The sequence below is a fragment of the Halichoerus grypus genome, chromosome 12 (assembly GCF_964656455.1).
Source record: "Halichoerus grypus chromosome 12, mHalGry1.hap1.1, whole genome shotgun sequence".
Taxonomy (NCBI): Eukaryota; Metazoa; Chordata; class Mammalia; order Carnivora; family Phocidae; genus Halichoerus; species Halichoerus grypus.
In genome coordinates, this window is record NC_135723.1 from 39,658,350 (window position 1) to 39,678,830 (window position 20,481).

The following is a 20,481-nucleotide window of genomic DNA, read 5'->3' on the forward strand; positions in this document are numbered from 1 at the left end:
CATTTGCTCCATCCACTGGCCTCAAAACCATTTTAACTTTAAGAAAGGACTGCTGGCTGCTCTCGCTAAGACCATGAAGAGGGAAATTCTTCCACCCTTGTAAGATTGACGATGGGAAATGACAAATACCAAGTCAGCCTTAATTCTGATTGACTTGGGCCTGAGACACATGCAGGTGAAATGAGTTCTTGGGAATCTTGGAAAATTGCTCTTGCCTACCCCATTTCTGCAAACTAATAACAGAAAATTGTGACCCAGGAGAAGACAGCTTGACACAGGTGTTTGTGCTCAAGTCGTGTGAAACCATTTCTTGGCTGGATGCGCATATCTGGTGTGTTTCTGAGCACATCTCGTGAAATTTCAAAAATTATAAATCCAAATGTTAGAGCAATAAGTTTCAGGGGAAAATCCAAATCCAGGAGCTCTTCCAAAGAGTTAAGCTTTCTTTGTCAAGTAACTTAGGATATGATCATTACAATTAAAATACTATTATTATCAAACAGTAACATATTTCTGTTCAAAAATAAAACATTTTTCCCCTCTTGCTGCGTTTTGTTGAGTCCATAGCTAAAAGGGCACAGTTAATTTTGTGACTGCCTTTCAACTTCCACTAATGCCTGGCTGATTGGTACCAGGATCAAAAGTGGTTAAGGAAAAAGAGGCCCGCCACAGATTACTAATTTCCTTTCACACCCACCACACATATGCATTTGGGACAACAGGAAATCCTAATTAAAGCAAAACCCTTCTGCCACACAGTAAGTTTATTCCTTAAATAAATAAAAACAATCTGGCATGTATACTGGAAAAATGAGCTGTGGCATTGCTTTTTTCTTTCCATTAAGTAGAGTTGTGGATGCCTCTGTGTGTGTGTGTGTAGGCTTTCCCACGTGTCTGCTTCTGTTCTGGTTTCTTTACATCTCTCTCTTTTCTTTTAAGCCGAGTTTTATTACTCATGAAAGCACAGGCCAGTAGTACTGATTAAAGCCAGGGAGGGGCTACCATGCACATTCTTTCTCGAGGCATTCAGCTCTATACATTCTTCTAGATGCTTTCCTTTCCCTCCAATTACCACCCTTAGGAGTCCCAATCCACTAGAATTTTGGTGCTTTGTGTTGATGCTTGGTGGTTAACAACAAAACCCCATCGGACCCTTGCTGAAAATTACTAGGCAGATTTCAGGTTCCCAACAACATTTGGACCTTGCTTTCCTATGCTTCAGTGTTACTGTCTGCTGTTTTTAGGTGAAGATTTGTTTCATCCATTCTCCCACTTGATTTCCACATGGAGCTTTGAATGCTTGTGGCTGGGGCCTTGAGTTTCATTGCTCGCAGGTTCCACACACACTGGAGGCTTGGGAAAAATCATTGTGCACAGTCCCACAACCAGTCTGTCCTCCTGAAACTTAGAGACCTGATAAGGGTAGCACTGAGTTTCAGATCCCTGCTGTACTCACCACTGTCCACATCCACTAAGGCTGATTGAAAATTTCTGTAGGAATGTGGCATGAACAAGACTTAGGGATTCAGTTGGCCATCCAATTGCCAAAAAAGCCAATGTAATCTTAGCATATATAAATACAATTGTACTTTTTATCACGTGAGAAGTGAAAATTCAACACTTTCTAGATTTCTGTATTCTTTTGCTCAGAATATAGGTCGACAGTTGTGTTTTGTTCTCGGAACTTCACTGTAAGAGGAGCTCAGACAAAATATAACATATTCAAAAGGGAGTGACCGGCATCGGGAGGGTATTGAAAGCCTGAAAGCTGGGTACTCGAGACCCTTTGAAGGAATTGGCGAGGATTATTCTGAGTAAGACAAGACTGGGGGAGAGGGGTAACATAACAACACTCTATAAATATTGTTTGGACTTGATCTGTATGATCCCAGAGGGCACTGTACTAAATAAAAGCATCTCCTTGAGCTTTCTTGATCCCCAGTGGTAGAAGGAAGAAATCTCCAGGAATTGGTGCAAAAACTGACTACCCTTAAGAAAGGTGTTTCAGCAGAGTTTGGACCACCTCTTGGTGGAAACAGATGACTAGCTGCCCTAGATGATGATTACGGTTCCTTCTGACCAGGAGTTTATATGATAATAATAGTTTGGGAACCATCCTTTATATAATATCAACTTTCCAATATTAAAGATTGTTTCGTTGTCATTGTGGCTGGGTATTATGGATAGTAACTCATCAAGAGTAAGACTTAGACTGTCCGCTATTTGCACAGAGAGGCACCAGCTAAGTTGTGGCTTGGCCCATGATGGCTAAGCTGCCTGAAATCTAACCCACATGACTGCTAGGTTCTGCTTATGCTAACCTTCCATTTAGTATTTAATGTGCAGCTGCAAATGATTTTAGCCTACCATTTAGGATTCTACAGAGTTATGACGGGAGGTTAGAGCATCTTGCTTATGATTCCCAGGATGTATAAATGACCTTCCTCAAGGCCCCGGCCAAATCGAAGCCTCCGTAGTAGTAGCCCAAATGATATTTTTGAAAAATAAATCTATCATTATCCTAGATTTTGCAGTGACACAAAAGAGCCTAATTTTATCTCATGAGGTGTCTCGTGCCAGTAAGCCCTGCTACCAATATCTCTCCCTCAAATTAAAGAGGCTGATGAATATTAACCACTTTTCTATAAAGAATGTTAACAAACGTTTGGCACTGTGATTATAATGCACTAACCTCCAGATTTAGTAACACATATTCGTTCCAAAAGTCAATAGTTGTACTCTTTTGAAAGCTGTCTTTTTTCATCACTCATGGTGAGCTTAGCAGCCAAACTATGTGCTGCTTCTGCCCCATCAATCATCATTTGCTGCTGCTTCCTTCAGCTCCGGGGGGCTGCCCCTGACGGAGCAAGGTGAGGCTTGGGAAGTGTTTCCGCTCCTGGGCGTTGCTGCCAGAGCTTTTAGAAAGCAGTCAGGTTCAAATCAAAAGTGGCAAATGACCTGAGGCTTGTATTATTGGAGGATTCTGTCACTCTTTAATCCTCATTTTAGAGTAATGTGTTGGACACTCCAATGTAAGCATTTCCTCCTGGATCGTCATCTGATCCCCCATGTTTACGTTTTCGCAGCATCCCGTGTACTGTGTAAATGTTGTGGGGACTCAGAACGCTCATAACCTCATCACCGTCTCTACTGATGGTAAGATGTGTTCCTGGAGCCTGGACATGCTCTCAACTCCACAGGTGGGTTTGTTTTCCCCTACACAGTAGAGCATCCTGGTTAAAAGAGATACTTGCCTAATGGAACATAGTTCCTATAAGCCAAACCCTCACATCCTATAGGAGCTAAAACCAATGGATGCACTTGAAAGAGTGGGGCCTGCTTTCAGCAGTCTCCTCCTGAAGCCAAAACCCATTTCCTTTACCGCAAATCATGTAATTATTGTAATAACGTTAATCCTTAGGTCAGTTTCAAGTGAAAATGAAATAATCCATTTTAAAGCATAGTAATTATAGAAGTTGCCTGTGGTATGAATTGTACTTACCCTACAGCATTGTTAAACAAATGCAAACGAAGTTGGAGCTCCACAGAGCAATCTTTTATGGGCACTTGCCTTGGAGGAAAGGTGTCCCCGCGCAACAGAAATCCAAGCCCTTGCTTGCATCCGTAGCCTAGACGACCGCCTGTGTGTATGAAGAATTTGTCCAACCATCTGTTTTGTCCTCTGGAATGTTTGTGAGGATGGCTCCTGCCATTCCTTGCTCAACAAATGAGAAGTTGAAAATGCAAAAATTCCAAAATTTCCAAACCACTAGTGATTACAGTAATGGAAACCAAACAAAGAAGCACAGGGGAAGAGACCACTGGGGGGAGGCATCTAAATGCAACTTGCAGAATATATGTGTGTATACAAGGTGCGTCCGTGCATGCATAAACACACGCAGAGATGCACTCTGTCCACATTTCTTTGTGGGGGAAGAAAAGTATTTCATTGTCCTCCAACTAAAAACGCAGAGAAGGGTTTAGTGTTAGAGACTTTGACAAAAATGTGAGGTAACATCAAGAAAATTATAAAGATATCTAGGAGATAATTCTCAGTGTTAACATTCTATTCCCTTTCCTGGAATAACGACCCTAGAATGTCTAGCTCACAATTTTAGAAGACACTGGCGTTCCAAAACACGTAAGGAAATGTGAAGCCGTAAAGAACCTCCCATAAGTCTCCAAAATACAGATGTAGAGAATATTAAGACTAAGTAAATTCTTTTTATAATTTGGGGTGGGGGGTTGATGGGGAAGATCTAATAAGCTCTTAACTACTTAAGTTCATCTATTTTGACTGATCTTTACCATTATACAAGTTGGGAGTTGTGTGTGGCTATTTTATAACTTTGTCTTAAAATTCTCAGCAGTATGTTGTTTGCTTTTAAAAGCATGGAGATTACAAACAGATATAAGAGCGAACCCTCTAATTAGGAATTTTTAATTGCCCATTTGGCTGATTAAATGTGTATTTGTTTAAGTTAAAACCAGTCGTACAGGGGCTGCAAGACTGTTTTTATTAGTTTTAGCATGCCCACCGACTCCTGTCCCTGTACAGAGATGTCCAGGGATGGCAGGCAGACCGGGAGCATTCAGCAGTCGCCCTCTCCCTCTCTGTTCCAAGTGGGTGACTGAGAGACTGTACCTTTCCTGCTGCTAATTTGAGTGACGGAACAGCCCATTGGACAGTCCAGTTTTCTGTACTATCATAGTGTCCCCTCATGGATGCACTCCTTGTGTGTGTGACTCTCATGTACTGCGAGCATGTCACATGACCATATGATCTGAGCTACCCCGACTGTTAGCACACACAGCCGATTTCTGGACTCCTCGGCTCAGGTGACCTGGCTTATTCACTTGCGCAAAAAGACTAAACTCCCTAACAACTATAGCAACATGCTCCCCTAAAATGATTTCTTTAAAATTACTCCAGGTGCACAAAGTAGGCTGTTTAATGTAAATAGCCAGAAATATTTAGGGGTGTTAGTTATACTTAATTACTCTTTACCATCATTAAACTGAATTCAGCAGAATGTCTCTTAAAATATACTTTGATTCCTGATTTTGAAAATAATCTGAGATTAAAAAAAAAGACTTTCATTTGCTATTTTAAAGACTTACTTCAATAGAAGCCTACACACCCAACGGCTGTGCTTCATGAAATCATGTCCCCATTGAAATCTGGTTTTTCTGACTTGAGTGACAACTTTCTGGTTTGAGTCCATGGAGGACACACACTCCTGCTTTGACAAACGTGCTTAGTACATCTGATATTAATACACGTGTACTCTCACGAACAATTGATTTCGAACATGTTTGTAAATATGAGGGTATTGTGTGTTTTATTAAAGCCTGGGGCTGACAAGTGTAACCATTACAGTATTATCTTTAGTTTCTGCCCCATTAGTTTCAAAATTCTCACCTGTCATCTCTGCCTGACTTAAGAAGCAGCACACACTGATGAGATCCAGCCGGCCTGAAACCAGAGATACACAGAAGCATGAGTGTCAGGGGCAGTAATGCGTGGTTTCTGGCACAGCCGGGGTCTTTTGTAACGCTGTGTGAAAAGCAAACAGACGATTGAGCCAAATGATTTTTCCGTGCTATCTTTGGCATAGCGAGGAGTTGACAGAGGGAACGTTACCACGCTGTGTTTTGGTAGGAGAGCATGGAGCTGGTGTACAATAAGTCCAAGCCTGTGGCTGTTACCGGAATGGCTTTCCCGACGGGAGACGTCAATAACTTCGTGGTTGGCAGTGAGGAGGGTACGGTCTACACGGCCTGTCGTCATGGAAGGTGATTTTGTGTTTTCTTACCGATGACGCGTTTCTCACTTCCGAAAGTCTGTTATTGCATTCTGGATTAGAACCACCTTGCGTTATGAGAAAGGCATAACTGAAGACATACAAAGCACACCTCAAGTTCCCATTATCTTAGAGCATCCATCTGCTCTGATCGTTAGCCCTTGTAAACCTCGCATGGTTCACACTGCCTTGAGGAGAAAAGCCCAAGCTGCTTAGCAGATCGTATAAGACCCTTGACTACATGCTCCTTCCAAGCCCTGGCCTTCAGGCTCCAGCCACGCACCCATGGGGGATAACAATCCCCAAATGCGGCTTACCCCCACACACCTCCATGAGTCCCCACCCTGTTTCTTCTCCTCTCTTCTTGGCCTGGTTCATTCCTCCTCGGCCTTCAAGAGCCAGCCCAGAGGTCCTTCCACATGGAAGCCTCTCCTGACTCCCTTGGGCAGAGAAAACCCTCTCCTCCTTTATGGTTTCATAGAATTGGCATTCCTTTTATTCATTCGTGTTTCCGAGGAATACTTAACTGAGAACCTACCATGTGCCCAGCACCGTGACATCCTGAGGATGCAGTAGGGAACAAAACAGACGTGGAGTTCATATTCTGGTTGAGGGTGAAAGACAATAAACTACTGAAAAAGGGAATATGTGGCTTGAGATGGTAAGTACTACAGAGAAAATTTAAGTCTAGTAAATGGGATTGGACTACAGGCTGAAAGGTTTGCTATTTTATATATTCGTATATATGCTTCTACAATAGCATTAATTACATTTTATTTCAACTATTCATTCATCTGCCATTTTTCTCTTACTAAACTCTTCCATTTCATCATTGATTTTCTGCCCAGGGCCTGACACATAGTAAGCGAGGAGCTAAAAATCTATATGGGGAATCAAGAAATAATAATAATAACCCAAATAATAATGACCCAAATAAAATAGAGAGATGCTTTGGGGCTCTTCCTCTCAATCAGAGAGGCTGGGATGGTATGAGATACAAGCCACCATGAAGTTTCCAAGTAATAAGAATTCTGCCTTTACTGAGAGATTGGTGAATGCCCCTGGAAAACCATCAGGATAAAGTAGAATCCAGTAATTAGAATTATTGTAAAATTGCATGTAAGACTTAATGAGCAGCTTCACCATCTTTTGAAAGGTTCACTGTTCACTTTGGTACTTAAATTTCTTTAACCTTAGGAGTTATAATTCAATAGATTTTTCATCTCTTGTACTCATCCCAGGCTGTTTACATTTAATGAGAAATCAGAAATTGTTTCAAGTTTATTTTATACCTGTGTTTTTGTGATTTGTAGAAGTAATAAGCATCCATAGCCCAACTATGGGATTCTTCCACTCACATAATATGAGCTGTGATGTTCCTACTGTTCACACATAAAAACAAGCAGTATTTCCCCCTGCTTGCATGATTTAAAGATGAGTAGGAAGAGATGCCTCATAGTTCTATGCCATAAAACTGGCTAAAACCATGCATTAAAGTTTTATGAAAGCATAAAAAGACCTGATAAAGTTGTTCATTCATGCAAACATTTGCTGCACACCTACTTGGAGCAAAGTGCACTGCTAGATGCTGCCAAGCATGCAGACATTGTATAAACCTGGTTTCCGCCTTCAAGAAAGTGATGATGATGGGCAAGGTAAATGTACATATATCTGCAACATGGGTAGAAGGTCATAAGTGGCACGAGAGAGGTGCAGAGAATGCAGGGGACCAAATACAGGGTCACAGCATTATCTACACATTTATTAGAACCAACAAGGCATCTAGGTTCCATCGACCTAATCCGGGACCTTAATTATCTGTGAAAGCTACAGAACATGTTCATTGATAACTTTCAGATTTTTTTTCTTTTTTAGTTTCTCTAACGTGAATAATGTTTTACATGGTGAACATTTTTGTTCTGTGGCTGTTGTCCTTTTCAAGCACAATCAGAATTTGCGGTGTGGTTCAAAAGAAGGGTACCTAAGGTGAAAACCACAAATCTTTTTACAACGCGCTTGATTTTGCTTCTTACATTGGCCCATCCATCTGAAATATAAAATACAGATCTTAATAAAGTTGTAAAATAGCAGGAATTTGGCTTCATAGTAATTTCAAATGGGTCTTACAGGCGTAAGGGGTGGGGGGGAGAGGGGGATTTTCTGTTTTTCACCTAACATACAGAAGGTGAAAATCCACTTCCATAAATTAAATAAGGTCCTCATTTTGCACCCTATAAACCCCTTCAGGATGCTGTTAAGAGCAAGTGGAGTCTCACCAGGGGCCACTTCATAGATCAGTTCCTCGTGTTCTTTAGAAGAGTTCAAATGATCACGTGTGGAACTGCTTTTTGCAGTTTCACTGGGCATAATTTTTTGAGTGCCTGTTACATGGAGCACACACTGCAGCATTTTCTCATGATTTCAAATTTTGCTCAGCACATTGACATTTATTGGTGCTCCAGAAGCCCAGATGTTTTAATAACTTAATTCACTTTACTCTCAGTGACATAATATTTAGATTCCACAGTCCCAAAGTATTTGTCTCATTCGTAGCCTCATAAACGTGGATTTTTAAAATACAGCATTTGGGGTGTATTTTTTAACTGGGCATGGTTGTGTGCAGACTTGTGTAACAGGGGCCTGGAAATAATCCCAGCCTACTTACATGAGCGGCGTATGTCCTTGGAGAACTTTCACAGTGTGTATCACTATTTCTCAGATGTGCTTCTTTTGGGGGAGGAAAAAAGGCCTAAGTTTGTCTCTTTTCCCTTTCAACAAATATTTGTTGAGCACTTACTATAGGCCAAACACTTGGTGACAAGAAAACAAGGCACCAGCCCTTATGGAAGTTACATTCGGTAGACTTGAAAACTTCTCTTCTTTCACTGAAAACATTATTTTCTAAATATCACATTTAAGTTATGCATATCATACTGTGGTGGCAAGGGTTTTCACAAGTGGCAAGGGTATTGTCTTTTGAGATATGTCGACTTCATTTACAAAATTTCCTTGAAAAGGTAAATGTAGGTATACAAGGATGTGTGGAGTTTTGTAGCCAGTGGGGTCCCAGAAGGAGTTAAAATGGAATGTGTGCTGCAAGTCATCATAAGGAGAGAATAGCCTTATTAAGTAAAATATGAAAGCTTCTGAGATTGAAGTTTGTATGTTTTCCATTGATGTGCTGCATCCACAATGATAGGATTTGAGGAACTCTTGAAAAAGGATTAAATGACAAAATTTGATATTAAATTGTGAAGGTTAAAAAGATTATATTGCTCCATATTATTTTTTAATCATCAAAAGTAATCTAGCATTTTATTTCTCTTAAGATAACTGTGAAAGGGGTTTCATTTTTGGTGGTTTATGGTTGTTCTTCTAAATTATGGAGAAGTAATCATGCAGAGACAAGTTTGGTTTTTTTTAAAAGCAATCTCTGCTTTGCAAAGGTCACTGAAATTCTGCTCCCGTGTGGTCTTCATGCAGCAAAGCCGGTATCGGGGAGGTCTTCGAAGGTCACCAGGGCCCAGTGACTGGAATTAACTGCCACATGGCCGTGGGCCCAATCGACTTTTCACACCTGTTTGTCACGTCGTCATTTGACTGGACCGTCAAACTGTGGACCACAAAGGTACGAATGTCTTGATTTAAGTTCTCTGGTAATAAATACATAGGCAAAGAGGACAATTTTACTGTTCACAGCCTGTTGATGAGCCCAGTCGGCCTCATTCTCAGTCCATTGTATTTATTTTAAAATAGATAAGTGATACTGAAAACATTCTAAATTTTAAAAATTCCAGCAATTCAAATACTAATAAAATGGAAGTCCTTCTTTACTAACACTGACCCCGCCCACCACCTCCCCGCCCTCTCCCCACTTTAGTGTTGACTCTGCAGAGCCCCGTAGCACTGACTTACATACACGTGTACTTATGGAAACATGACTTGGGGCTTGGTGGTTTGGGTTTTGGGTGTGTTTTTGGAGCCTTTGGTGGTTTTTAAGCTGGCAAATGGCACTACATTAATTGTGTTTTCAAAGGCAATTCTGACCATGCTTGAGAGCCAAAAAAAGGAAAGGCCACTGGAAGAAAGGTGCAATAGTCCAGGGAATAAATGGCAGTGGTGTAAGCCAGTAGTTTGGGATGGAGAGAGATAGATGGATTCGAGAACCGTTTATGAGGTAAAAGCAACACAAATTGGTGATATGATTTGATACAAGGATGGTGAGACTGGGAGCCATCAGGAAAAAAGGCAAGTTATGGCTGAAGCAACTGGAGACGGAGCTAAGAAGTCCCTGCATTCAGTGCCCGGAGCTCCCCAGAGGGACGGCAAGTCGGCCAAGAGCACTGTGCAGGTCGAATTTAAGGGGCCGGGACACACAATGCATGATCTCCATCAGACAGTTTGAGATGTGAGACAGAAGTGGAGGGAGACTTCTGGGCTGCAGGTACATACCCAGTACCAGTCAGAATAGCAATCACTGGGGCGTCTGGGTGGCTCAGTTGTTAAGTGTCTGCCTTCGGCTCAGGTCATGATCCCAGGATCCTGGGATCGAGTCCCGCATCGGGCTCTGTGCTTGGCGGGAAGCCTGCTTCTCCCTCTCCTCAGCCCCTCCCCCCCATTTATGCACACACTCTCTCTCCGTCTGTCTCAAATAAATAAATCTAAAAAAAAAAAAAAAGGAATAGCAATCATTATTACAGTTCAAGCAGTGGATTTTAAAAGAAACGTTAAGAGTAGATCCAGAAAAAGAGGAATATTTAGGAAATAAACAGGAGAAATGAAACTAGAAAAGGAGATTAGAAGAGTACCAACCCAAGAAATGGGGAGGTGAGGATTATAATTTTTGAGAGAGGGACTGTGGGAAGAGGACAGAATTGGTCTCAACTACATGAAAACAACCTTACCTATAAGAGAAATCCAAATTAAAACCAAGGTGAGAAACTTCTTTTCAACTGTCATACAAAAATCCAAAAGCAACATAGTCTGTGATGAGACCAAAAGAACCAGCCATTCTCAGACCTTGCTTTTGCCAGTGCAAAATGGTACAACACTGGAGAGAGGAATTTGGCAGTATATAAAAATGATCCATCATGCATATTTGCTCATTGTCAGAGCAATTCCTGCTTCTAGGAATCTATGCCAAAGGTATCTTGCAAAAATAAGAAAAAAGACATCTGCAGAGGGGGATTCACTGAAAGGCTACCTTGAATAGCAAAAGACTGGAAAGGACCCAAGAGCCCATCATTAGGGCTGTGGACAAATCAAAAGTAACTTAAGTCCACATGAGAGAGTACGATTCAAGTGTAGAAAGAAATGCAGGAGATTTCTTCATACTATTATGGAGTGATGTCTAGGATATATTTTTAAATGAGAAAAGCAAGGTGGAGAAAAGTGTAAGTAGTATGTTGTCATTGTTTAATATTTATTTATATATTTTTAAAAGTTGGAAAGACAGACACACATACACAAAATTATTCCTTACAGGGAGGCAGGAGGCTGAAAGAAACAGAGAATAGCCATACTTTTTAAAAGATACTTTGTACCTTTGGTTTGGGAACCATATAAATATTTTACATAATTACAAAACAAAATAAAATTTTAAAAGTGTTACCTAAGAAATGTGAAGTGGGGCGCCTGGGTGGCTCAGTCAGTTGAGCGTCCAACTCTTGGTTTCAGCACAGGTCATGACCTCAGGGTTGTGGGATGGAGCCCCGCGTCCGGCTCCACACTCAGCAGGGTGTCTGCTTGAGATTCTCTCCCTCTCCCTCTCCCTGTGCCTCTGCCCCTGCCCCCACCTCTAAAGTAAATAAATATATAAATCTTAAAAATGTGAAGTAACATGAAACAAATCAACCTTAGTGTAGTTCAAATTGGAGGCAAAACATTACGGTATGGAATGATTCTGACTTTAAAATCCTATGTTTTATCTATACATCCCAAAAGGGATATATTTTAAGGATAAAAAGAACTACAAAAAAATTTTAAACTACTTTTAGTACACGTTGCTGGTGGCTGTTTCGTCACTGTTACTCTGATACCATTGTGTTTGTATCATGAGATAAATGACTGCGTTCGTGTCATTGAGGAGTGCTACCAGCTGAGTTGAAAGGAGATACAAGTGCTTGAATTGAGTAAAACCTCAGCAGTAATCCTGAATTTAAATTGGATGTATTAGTAAGAATTTGTGGTGTGTGTTATCTTTAAACCTAAAAAATACATACTCAACAAAAAGGTCTAGAAACAATGACCAATCCAGTAAAAGTGACACTCCTGGTGTCCAGTTTGTGCTCTCTAAATACCACTTTCACTAAAAGAAACCAGAGATCCTGGAAGAAATTACTGATTCTAGAGTCTAGATTCCTGATTCCTGGAGCAGGAAATGGGTAAAATGAGCCTGGAATATTTCATCATAAAAGAAAGCAAGGAAGCTACCAAACACTATGTATTTCTTGTCAAAGGTCTTAGAAGCCAAATTGAATAAGCTTCTGCAGGCCAAAGAATATCAACGAGGGTAATAGATTCATGAGTTCATAATAATACTGAAAAAAGGAAAAAAAACTCATTAGTCATCTTTGGGGGACATGAAGAAAGCCAATTCAATATTTTGGAAACTAGTAAGTAAAAGGAAGAATCAGTCAATTATTCTGAAAGAATCAAACATTTATTCTGTCTTTTCTATGATTTGTACTTCAGAGCTACTAAATAATTGATGAGGGGATGTTTTTCTTTATAGAAATATTCCAGCTAATATAGGAAGACAGGATTTGAATATTAGTGATTATTGCTGATAGCATTGTAAAAATAGAAACAATCATAGTTATGGAAGTATACAATGCCACTTTTTAAAAAATTTTTTATCCTTATGTTAATCACCATACATTACATCATTAGTTTTTGATGTAGTGTTCCATGATTCATTGTTTGTGCACAACACCCAGTGCTCCATGCAGAATGTGCCCTCTTTAATACCCATCACCAGGCTAACCCATCACCCAACCCCCTCCCCTCTAGAACCCTTAGTTTGTTTTTCAGAGTCCATCCTCTCTCATGGTTCGTCTCCCCCTCCGATCCCCCCCCCTTCATTCTTCCCCTCCTGCTATCTTCTTCTTTTGTTTTTTCTTACCATATATTGCATTATTTGTTTCACAAGTATAGATCTGTGATTCAACAGTCTTGCACAATTCACAGCACTCACCATAGCACATACCCTCCCCAATGTCTATCACCCAGCCCCCTCATCCCTCCCAACCCACCCCCCACTCCAGCAACCCTCAGTTTGTTTCCTGAGATTGAGAATTCCTCATATCAGTGAAGTCATATGATACATGTCTTTCTCTCATTGACTTATTTCGCTCAGCATAACACCCTCCAGTTCCATCCACATCGTTGCAAATGGCAAGATTTCATTCCTTTTGATGGCTGCATAATATTCCATTGTATATATATACCACACCTTCTTTATCCATTCATCTGTCAATGGACATCTTGGCTCTTTCCACAGTTTGGCTGTTGTGGACATTGCTGCTATAAACATCGGGGTGCACGTACCCCTTTGGATCCCTACATTTGTATCTTTGGGGTAAATACCCAGTAGTGCAATTGCTGGGTCATAGGGTAGCTCTATTTTCAACTTTTTGAGGAACCTCCTTACTGTTTTCTGGAGTAGTTGCACCAGCTTGCATTCCCACCAACAGTGTAAGAGGGTTCCCCTTTCTCCGCATCCCCGCCAACATCTGTCATTTCCTGACTTGTTAATTTTAGCCATTCTGACTGGTGTGAGGTGGTATCTCATTGAGGTTTTGATTTGGATTTCCCTGATGCCGAGTGATGTTGAGCACTTTTTCATGTGTCTGTTGGCCATTTGGATGTCTTCTTTGGAAAAATGTCTGTTGATGTCTTCTGCCCATTTCTTGATTGGATTATTTGTTCTTTGAGTGTTGAGTTTGATAAGTTCTTTATAGATTTTGGATACTAGCCCTTTATCTGATACGTCATTTGCAAATATCTTCTCCCATTCTGTTGGTTGTCTTTTGGTTTTGTTGACTGTTTCCTTTGCTGTGCAAAAGCTTTTTATCTTGATGAAGTCCCAATTGTTCATTTTTGCCCTTGCTTCCCTTGCCTTTGGCGATGTTTCTAGGAAGAAGTTGCTGCAGCTGAGGTCGAAGAGGTTGCTGCCTGTGTTCTCCTTTAGGATTTTGATGGACTCCTGTCTCACATTTAGGTCTTTCAACCATTTGGAGTCTATTTTTGTGTGTGGTGTAAGGAAATGGTCCAGTTTCATTCTTCTGCATGTGGCTATCTAATTTTCCCAACACCATTTGTTGAAGAGACTGTCTTTTTTCCATTGGACGTTCTTTCCTGCTTTGTCAAAGATTAGTTGACCATAGAGTTGAGGGTCCATTTCTGGGCTCTCTGTTCTGTTCCATTGATCAATGTGTCTGTTTTTGTGCCAGTACCATACTGTCTTGATGATTACAGCTTTGTAATAGAGCTGGAAGTCCGGAATTGTGATGCGGCCAGCTTTGCTTTTCTTTGTCAACATTCCTCTGGCTATTCGGGGTCTTTTCTGGTTCCATACAAATTTTAGGATTATTTGCTCCATTTCTTTGAAAAAAGTGGATGGTATTTTGATAGGGATTGCATTGAATGTGTAGATTGCTCTAGGTAGCATTGACATCTTCACAGTATTTGTTCTTCTAATCCATGAGCATGGAAGTTTTTCCATTTCTTTGTGTCTTCCTCAATTTCTTTCATGAGTATTTTATAGTTTTCTGAATACAGATCCTTTGCCTCTTTGGTTAGATTTATTCCTAGGTATCTTATGGTCTTGGGTGCAATTGTAAATGGGATCAACTCCTTAATTTCTTTTTCTTCTGTCTTGGTGGTGGTGTATAGGAATGCCACTGATTTCTGTGCATTGATTTTATATCCTGCCACTTGACTGAATTCCTGTATGAGTTCTAGCAGTTTTGGGGTGGAGTCTTTTGGGTTTTCCACATAAAGTATCATATCATCTGCAAAGAGTGAGAGTTTGAGTTCTTCTTTACTGATTTGGATGCCTTTGATTTCTTTTTGTTGTCTGATTGCTGTGGCTAGGACTCCTAATACTATGTTGAATAGCAGTGGTGATAGTGGACATCCCTGCCGCATTCCTGACCTTAGGGGGAAAGCTCTCAGTTTTTCCCCATTGAGAATGATATTTGCTGTGGGTTTTTCATAGATGGCTTTTATGATATTGAGGTATGTACACTCTATCCCTATACTCTGAAGAGTTTTGATCAAGAAAGGATGCTATACTTTGTAAATGCTTTTTCTGCATCTATTGAGAGGATCATATGGTTCTTGTTCTTTTCGTTTGTTCATGTATTGTATCACGTTGATTGATTTGTGGATGTTGAACCAACCTTGCAGCCCAGGGATAAATCCCACTTGGGTCATTTCTCTTTTCTTTTTGATAAGTCTGGCCAGGGGTTTATCAATCTTGTTAATTCTTTCAAAGAACCAGCTCCTAGTTTCGTTGATCTGTTCTACTGTTCTTTTGGTTTCTATTTCATTGATTTCTGCTCTGATCTTTATTTTCTCTTCTCCTGCTGGGTTTAGGCTTTATTTGCTGTTCTTTCTCCAGCTCCTTTAGGTGTAGGGTTAGGTTGTGTACTTGAGACCTTTCTTGTTTCTTGAGAAAGGCTTGTATTGCTATATACTTTCCTCTTAAGACTGCCTTTGCTGCATCCCAAAGATTTTGAACAGTTGTGTTTTCATTTTCATTGGTTTCCATGAATTTTTTTAATTCTTCTTTAATTTCCTGGTTGACTCATTCATTCTTTAATAGGATGATCTTTAGCCTCCATGTATTTGAGTTCTTTCTAACTTTCCTCTTGTGATTGAGTTCTAGTTTCAAAGCATTGTGGTCTGGAAATATGCAGGGAATGATCCCAGTCTTTTGGTCCTGGTTGAGACCTGATTTGTGACCTAGGATGTAATCTATTCTGGAGAATGTTCCATGGGCACTAGAGAAGAATGTGTATTCTGTTGCTTTGGGATGGAATGTTCTGAATATGTGTGTGAAGTCCATTTGGTCCAGTGTGTCATTTAAAGTCTTTATTTCCTTGTTGATCTTTTGCTTAGACGATCTGTTCATTTCAGTGAGGGGGGTGTTGAAGTCTCCCACTATTATTGTATTGTTGTCAATGTGTTTCTTTGCTTTTGTTATTAATTGCCTTATATAATTGGCTGCTCCCGTGTTAGGGGCATAGATATTTACAATTGTTAGATCTTCTTGTTGGATAGACCCTTTAAGTAGGATATAGTGTCCTTCCTCATCTCTTATTACAGTCTTTGGTTTAAAATCTAATTTGTCTGATATAAGGATTGCCACCCCAGCTTTCTTTTGGTGTCCATTAGCATGGTAAATGGCTTTCCACCCGCTCACTTTCAATCTGGGGGTGTCTTTGGGTCTAAAATGAGTCTCTTGCAGACAGCATATCGATGGGTCTTTTTTTTAATCCAATCTGATAGCCTGTGTCTTTTGATTGGGGCATTTAGCCTATTTACATTCAGGGTAACTATTGAAAGATATAAATTTAGTCCCATTGTATTGCCTGTAAGGTGACTGTTACTGTATATTTTCTGTGTTGCTGTCCGGTCTATGTTACTTTTAGGCTCTTTGCTTAGAGGCACCTTTTCAATATTTCTTGTAGGGCTGGTTTCGTGTTTGCAGATTCCTTTAGTTTTTGTTTGTCCTGGAAGCTTTTTATCTCTCCTATTTTCAATGACAGCCTAGCTGGATATAGTATTCTTGGCTGCATATTTTTCTCATTTAGTGCTCTGAATATATCAGGCCAGTCCTTTCTGGCCTGCCAGGTCTCTGTGGATAGGTCTGTTGCCAATCTAATGTTTCTACCATTGTAGGTTACAGATCTCTTCTCCCGAGCTGCTTTCAGGATTTTCTCTTTGTCTCTGAGACTCGTAAGTTTTACTATTAGATGTCGGGGTGTTGACCTCTTTTTATTGATTTTGGGAGGGTTTCTCTGTGCCTCCTGGATTTTGATGCCTGTTTCCTTCCCCAAATTAGGGAAGTTCTCTGCTATAAATTGCTCCAATATACCTTCTGCCCCTCTCTCTCTTTCTTCTTCTGGGATCCCAATTATTTTAATGTTGTTTCGTCTTATGGTATCACTTATCTCTCGAATTCTGCTGTCGTGATCCAGTAGTTGTTTATCTCTCTTTTTCTCAGCTTCTTTATTTGCCATCATTTGGTCTTCTATCTCACTGATTCTTTCTTCTGCCTCATTTATCCTAGCAGTTAGCACCCCCATTTTTGATTGCACCTCATTAATAGCCTTTTTGATTTCGACTTGGTTAGATTTTAGTTCTTTTATTTCTCCAGAAAGCGTTCCTCTAATAGCTTCCATGCTTTTTTCAAGCCCAGCTAGTATCTTTAAAGTCATGATTCTGAACTCTAGATCCGACTTGTACTAATGTCCGTATTGAGTAGGTCCCTGGCAGTCGGTACTACTTCTTGTTCTTTTTGTTGAGGTGATTTTTTGCATCTTGTCATTTTGTCCAGAGGAGAATAGATGAATGAGAGAACAAAATGCTAACAGGGTAACAACATCCCCAGAAAATATACTCTAAACAAATCAGAAAAGACCTGAAGCTGGGGGAGAAGAAACGGAAAGAAAGAAAAAAGAAAAAGAAAAAAAAAAGAAAAAGATAAAAAACAAAAACAGAACAAAACAAAACAAAAAAAACAGAATATGATCAAATATTATCAGGCTGGTGCATAGATCAGTGCCACACACTAGATTTTGGGTGTATTTTGGTCTGTTAGAAGAAAGTGCCTCCCAAAATTTTAAAGAAAGAAAAACTTATATATGTACAAAAATAAGGGTTGATATGATGAAGGGATGGAATATGACTGTAAAGATGAAAATTATAAAAAATTTTATAAAAGGAATTGATAAAAAGTTGTTTGAAAATAGAAAGAAGAGGATTTAAAAAAAAAAAAAGGGGAGAGAATGTGACCAAGCAGGAGACTAGAACAAAGCCAGACACTAGAGATTTAGGGTATATTTTGATCTGTTAGAAGAAACTGTATCTCAAAATTTTAAAGAGAGAACAACTTATATATATATGCCAAAAATAAGGGTAACTACTGTGAAGGGATAAAATATGACTCTAAAGATGAAAAATAAAAATGTTTTTTTTAAAAAAAGGGATTGATAAGATGGTTGAAAAAGGGAAAAAGAAAAATTCCAAAAAAAAAAAAGACAGTTAAAAAAAAATTAACTTTGAAAGACTAAAGAATCATGGTAAAAAAGTCATGGATTCTATGTGCAGTATTCCCCTAGCTCTGGAGTTCTGCCGTTCTCATTGATCGGTAAACTTGGTCTTGGCTGGCTGTTCTTGCTGATCTTCTGGGGGAGGGGCCTGTTGCCGTGGTTCCCAAATGTCTTTGCTGGAGGCAAAATTGCCCTGCCCTTGCCGGTCCGGGCTAAGTAATCTGCTCGGGTTTGCTCTCGGGAGCTTTTGTTCCCTGCAAGCTTTCCGTACAGCTTTGGTGGCCGAGAGTGAAATGGCGGCCTCCCAACCTCTGCCCTGGAGGAGCCGAGAACTTGGAGCCCCGCTCCTCAGTGCGCCCCCAGAGAAAAGCAGTCAATCACTCCCATCTCCCCGGTCTCTGGCCGCACTCCGTGCTCACCCAGCCTGTGACCCAGCATTTTTGCCTCTGGTGCAGGAACCCGTGTGGAGTCTCCAAACCCAGCAGATCCCTGCGGTGCGCTCCCGCGCCGCTCCTCCCGGGGGAGGAAGGGGAGTCTCCCCGGATCTGCCGCTTGTTGGGTCCCTGCTGGAGGAGCAGTGGCCTGACTATGCCGGGGATCACGGTTTATGGCAACCCCGAGCTGAGAGCCCACTCCTCAGCTCCGTCTCTGCAGCCGGCTTCCCGGCTCCAATACCTGGGAGCTCTGCCGCACTCAGGCACCCCCGGTCTTTCTGTGACCCCGAGGGTCCTGAGACCACACTGTCCCCACGAGGGTTCCACCCCCCGCTTAGCCACTGGAGCGACGTCCCTCAGCAGAGCTGACTTCCAAAAGTTCCGATTTTGTGCTTCACGGCTCTATCACTTGCTGGTAGTGGTTGACGGAGGCCCCCTCCCCCGCCGTCTATCCTCCCGAATATCGCCTCGGATTCACTTCTCCGCACGTCCTACCTTCCAGAAAGTGGTTGCTTTTCTGTTCAGAGAGTTGTTGCTATTCTTTTCTTCGATCTCCTGTTGAGTTCGTAGGTGTTCAGAATGGTTTGATCCCTATCCAGCTGAATTCCTGAGACCAGATGAAATCCAGGTCTCCTACTCCTCCGCCATCTTGCCTACAATGCCACTTTTGAAGTAGGCTTGTCCCCCAAATCAAATTCAAATCCTATTACTCCACCAGCTCTCTGAATTTAGTGGCAATAGGAGATAAAGATGCAAAATATTAAATACTACAGGGATGGAATCAGCCAAATCAAGGCTGTGGAGAAATCTACGGGACAGCTGATCTCATTTCTACACCAAAACTCCCATTTTTTTCAAAAAAAAAAAAAAGAAATAGAGGTGGAAACCACATATCAAAACAAAATAGAACAAAATAGTACTTGAGACATCTCAACCAGTCTTAAGATATGAATCCTATATAGCTCCTGATCCAGACAAGCAACCCTTCAAAAAAAAAATTAGAAGGCTATTAGGAAATGGGAAAACTGACTAGTTATTTGATGATATTTATGAATTATTATTTTTAGGTATGATAATTATATTTTGATCATTTTAAGTGGTTTTACCTTTTAGAGATGCACACTGAAATTTTACAGAAGAAATCATCTGATGTCAGAGATTTGCTTCAAAATAGTTGGGAAGGGAGAGTGTGTGGACATAGATGAATTAGATTGTGCAAGTATTGATAAATATTGAAGCTGGATATTGATATTATTCTATTTCTGAATATGTTTGAAATTGGCTCCGTCAGTTAAGCATCTGCCTTTGGCTCAGGTCATGATCCCAGGGTCCTGGGCTGGAGTCCCGCTTCGGGCTCCCTGCTTGGCAGGAAGCCTGCTTCTCCCTCTCCCTCTGCCCCTCTGCCTGCTTGTGCTCACTCTCTCTCTCGCTCAAATAAATAAAAATCTTTAAAAAAAAAATGTTCTATAATATAAGACTTAAAAAAAACCAAAAAACAAAAGAGAAGGGAGTGATCAAGAGTAACAAATACTTCATGGAAGTATCATCAAGACTGAAATATGTTCATTGTATTTAGTAGCCTCACCATGCCCATGGCAAGAACCCTTCCACTGGTGTGTTGAGGATGGGACACAAATAACAATGGGTTAAGGAGTGAGTGGAAAGCAAGGAAGCACTGAAGAAAAATCGAGAAGTTTGACTATGAGGAGAGCAAGATGGGAGGTAGAGAGAGTTTTTCTTCTTTTTTCTTTCTTTTTTTTTTAAGATGGTAGAGACTCTTGAGGATGTTGCCATTGTCGAATAGCCATCAAAGACAAAGAGTAGAAACACTGCAAGTGTAAGACAGAGAAAGGGTCCTGAAGATGTTCGAGTGAATGAGATGCATAGCACGGGCAGGGGGTAAAGTTTAAATTTGGGCAGTGACATATCTTCTGTTGTAACAAAGGAACAGGAAAAGAAGGG

The 20,481-nt window shown here is 40.7% G+C and overlaps 1 protein-coding gene across 6 annotated transcripts in view; it reads left to right on the top strand.

The window, feature by feature from the left end:
- Positions 1 to 20,481, top strand: part of DYNC1I1 (dynein cytoplasmic 1 intermediate chain 1) — a 308,167-nt gene that overhangs the window by 234,972 nt on the left and 52,714 nt on the right. For all 6 annotated transcript variants that reach the window (XM_078059283.1, XM_078059279.1, XM_078059284.1 and 3 more), the window contains 3 exons: positions 3,087 to 3,200; positions 5,663 to 5,796; positions 9,288 to 9,432. In XM_078059283.1, the coding sequence (XP_077915409.1) occupies positions 3,087 to 3,200; positions 5,663 to 5,796; positions 9,288 to 9,432 (393 nt within the window). The remainder of the gene's footprint in view (positions 1 to 3,086; positions 3,201 to 5,662; positions 5,797 to 9,287; positions 9,433 to 20,481) is intronic.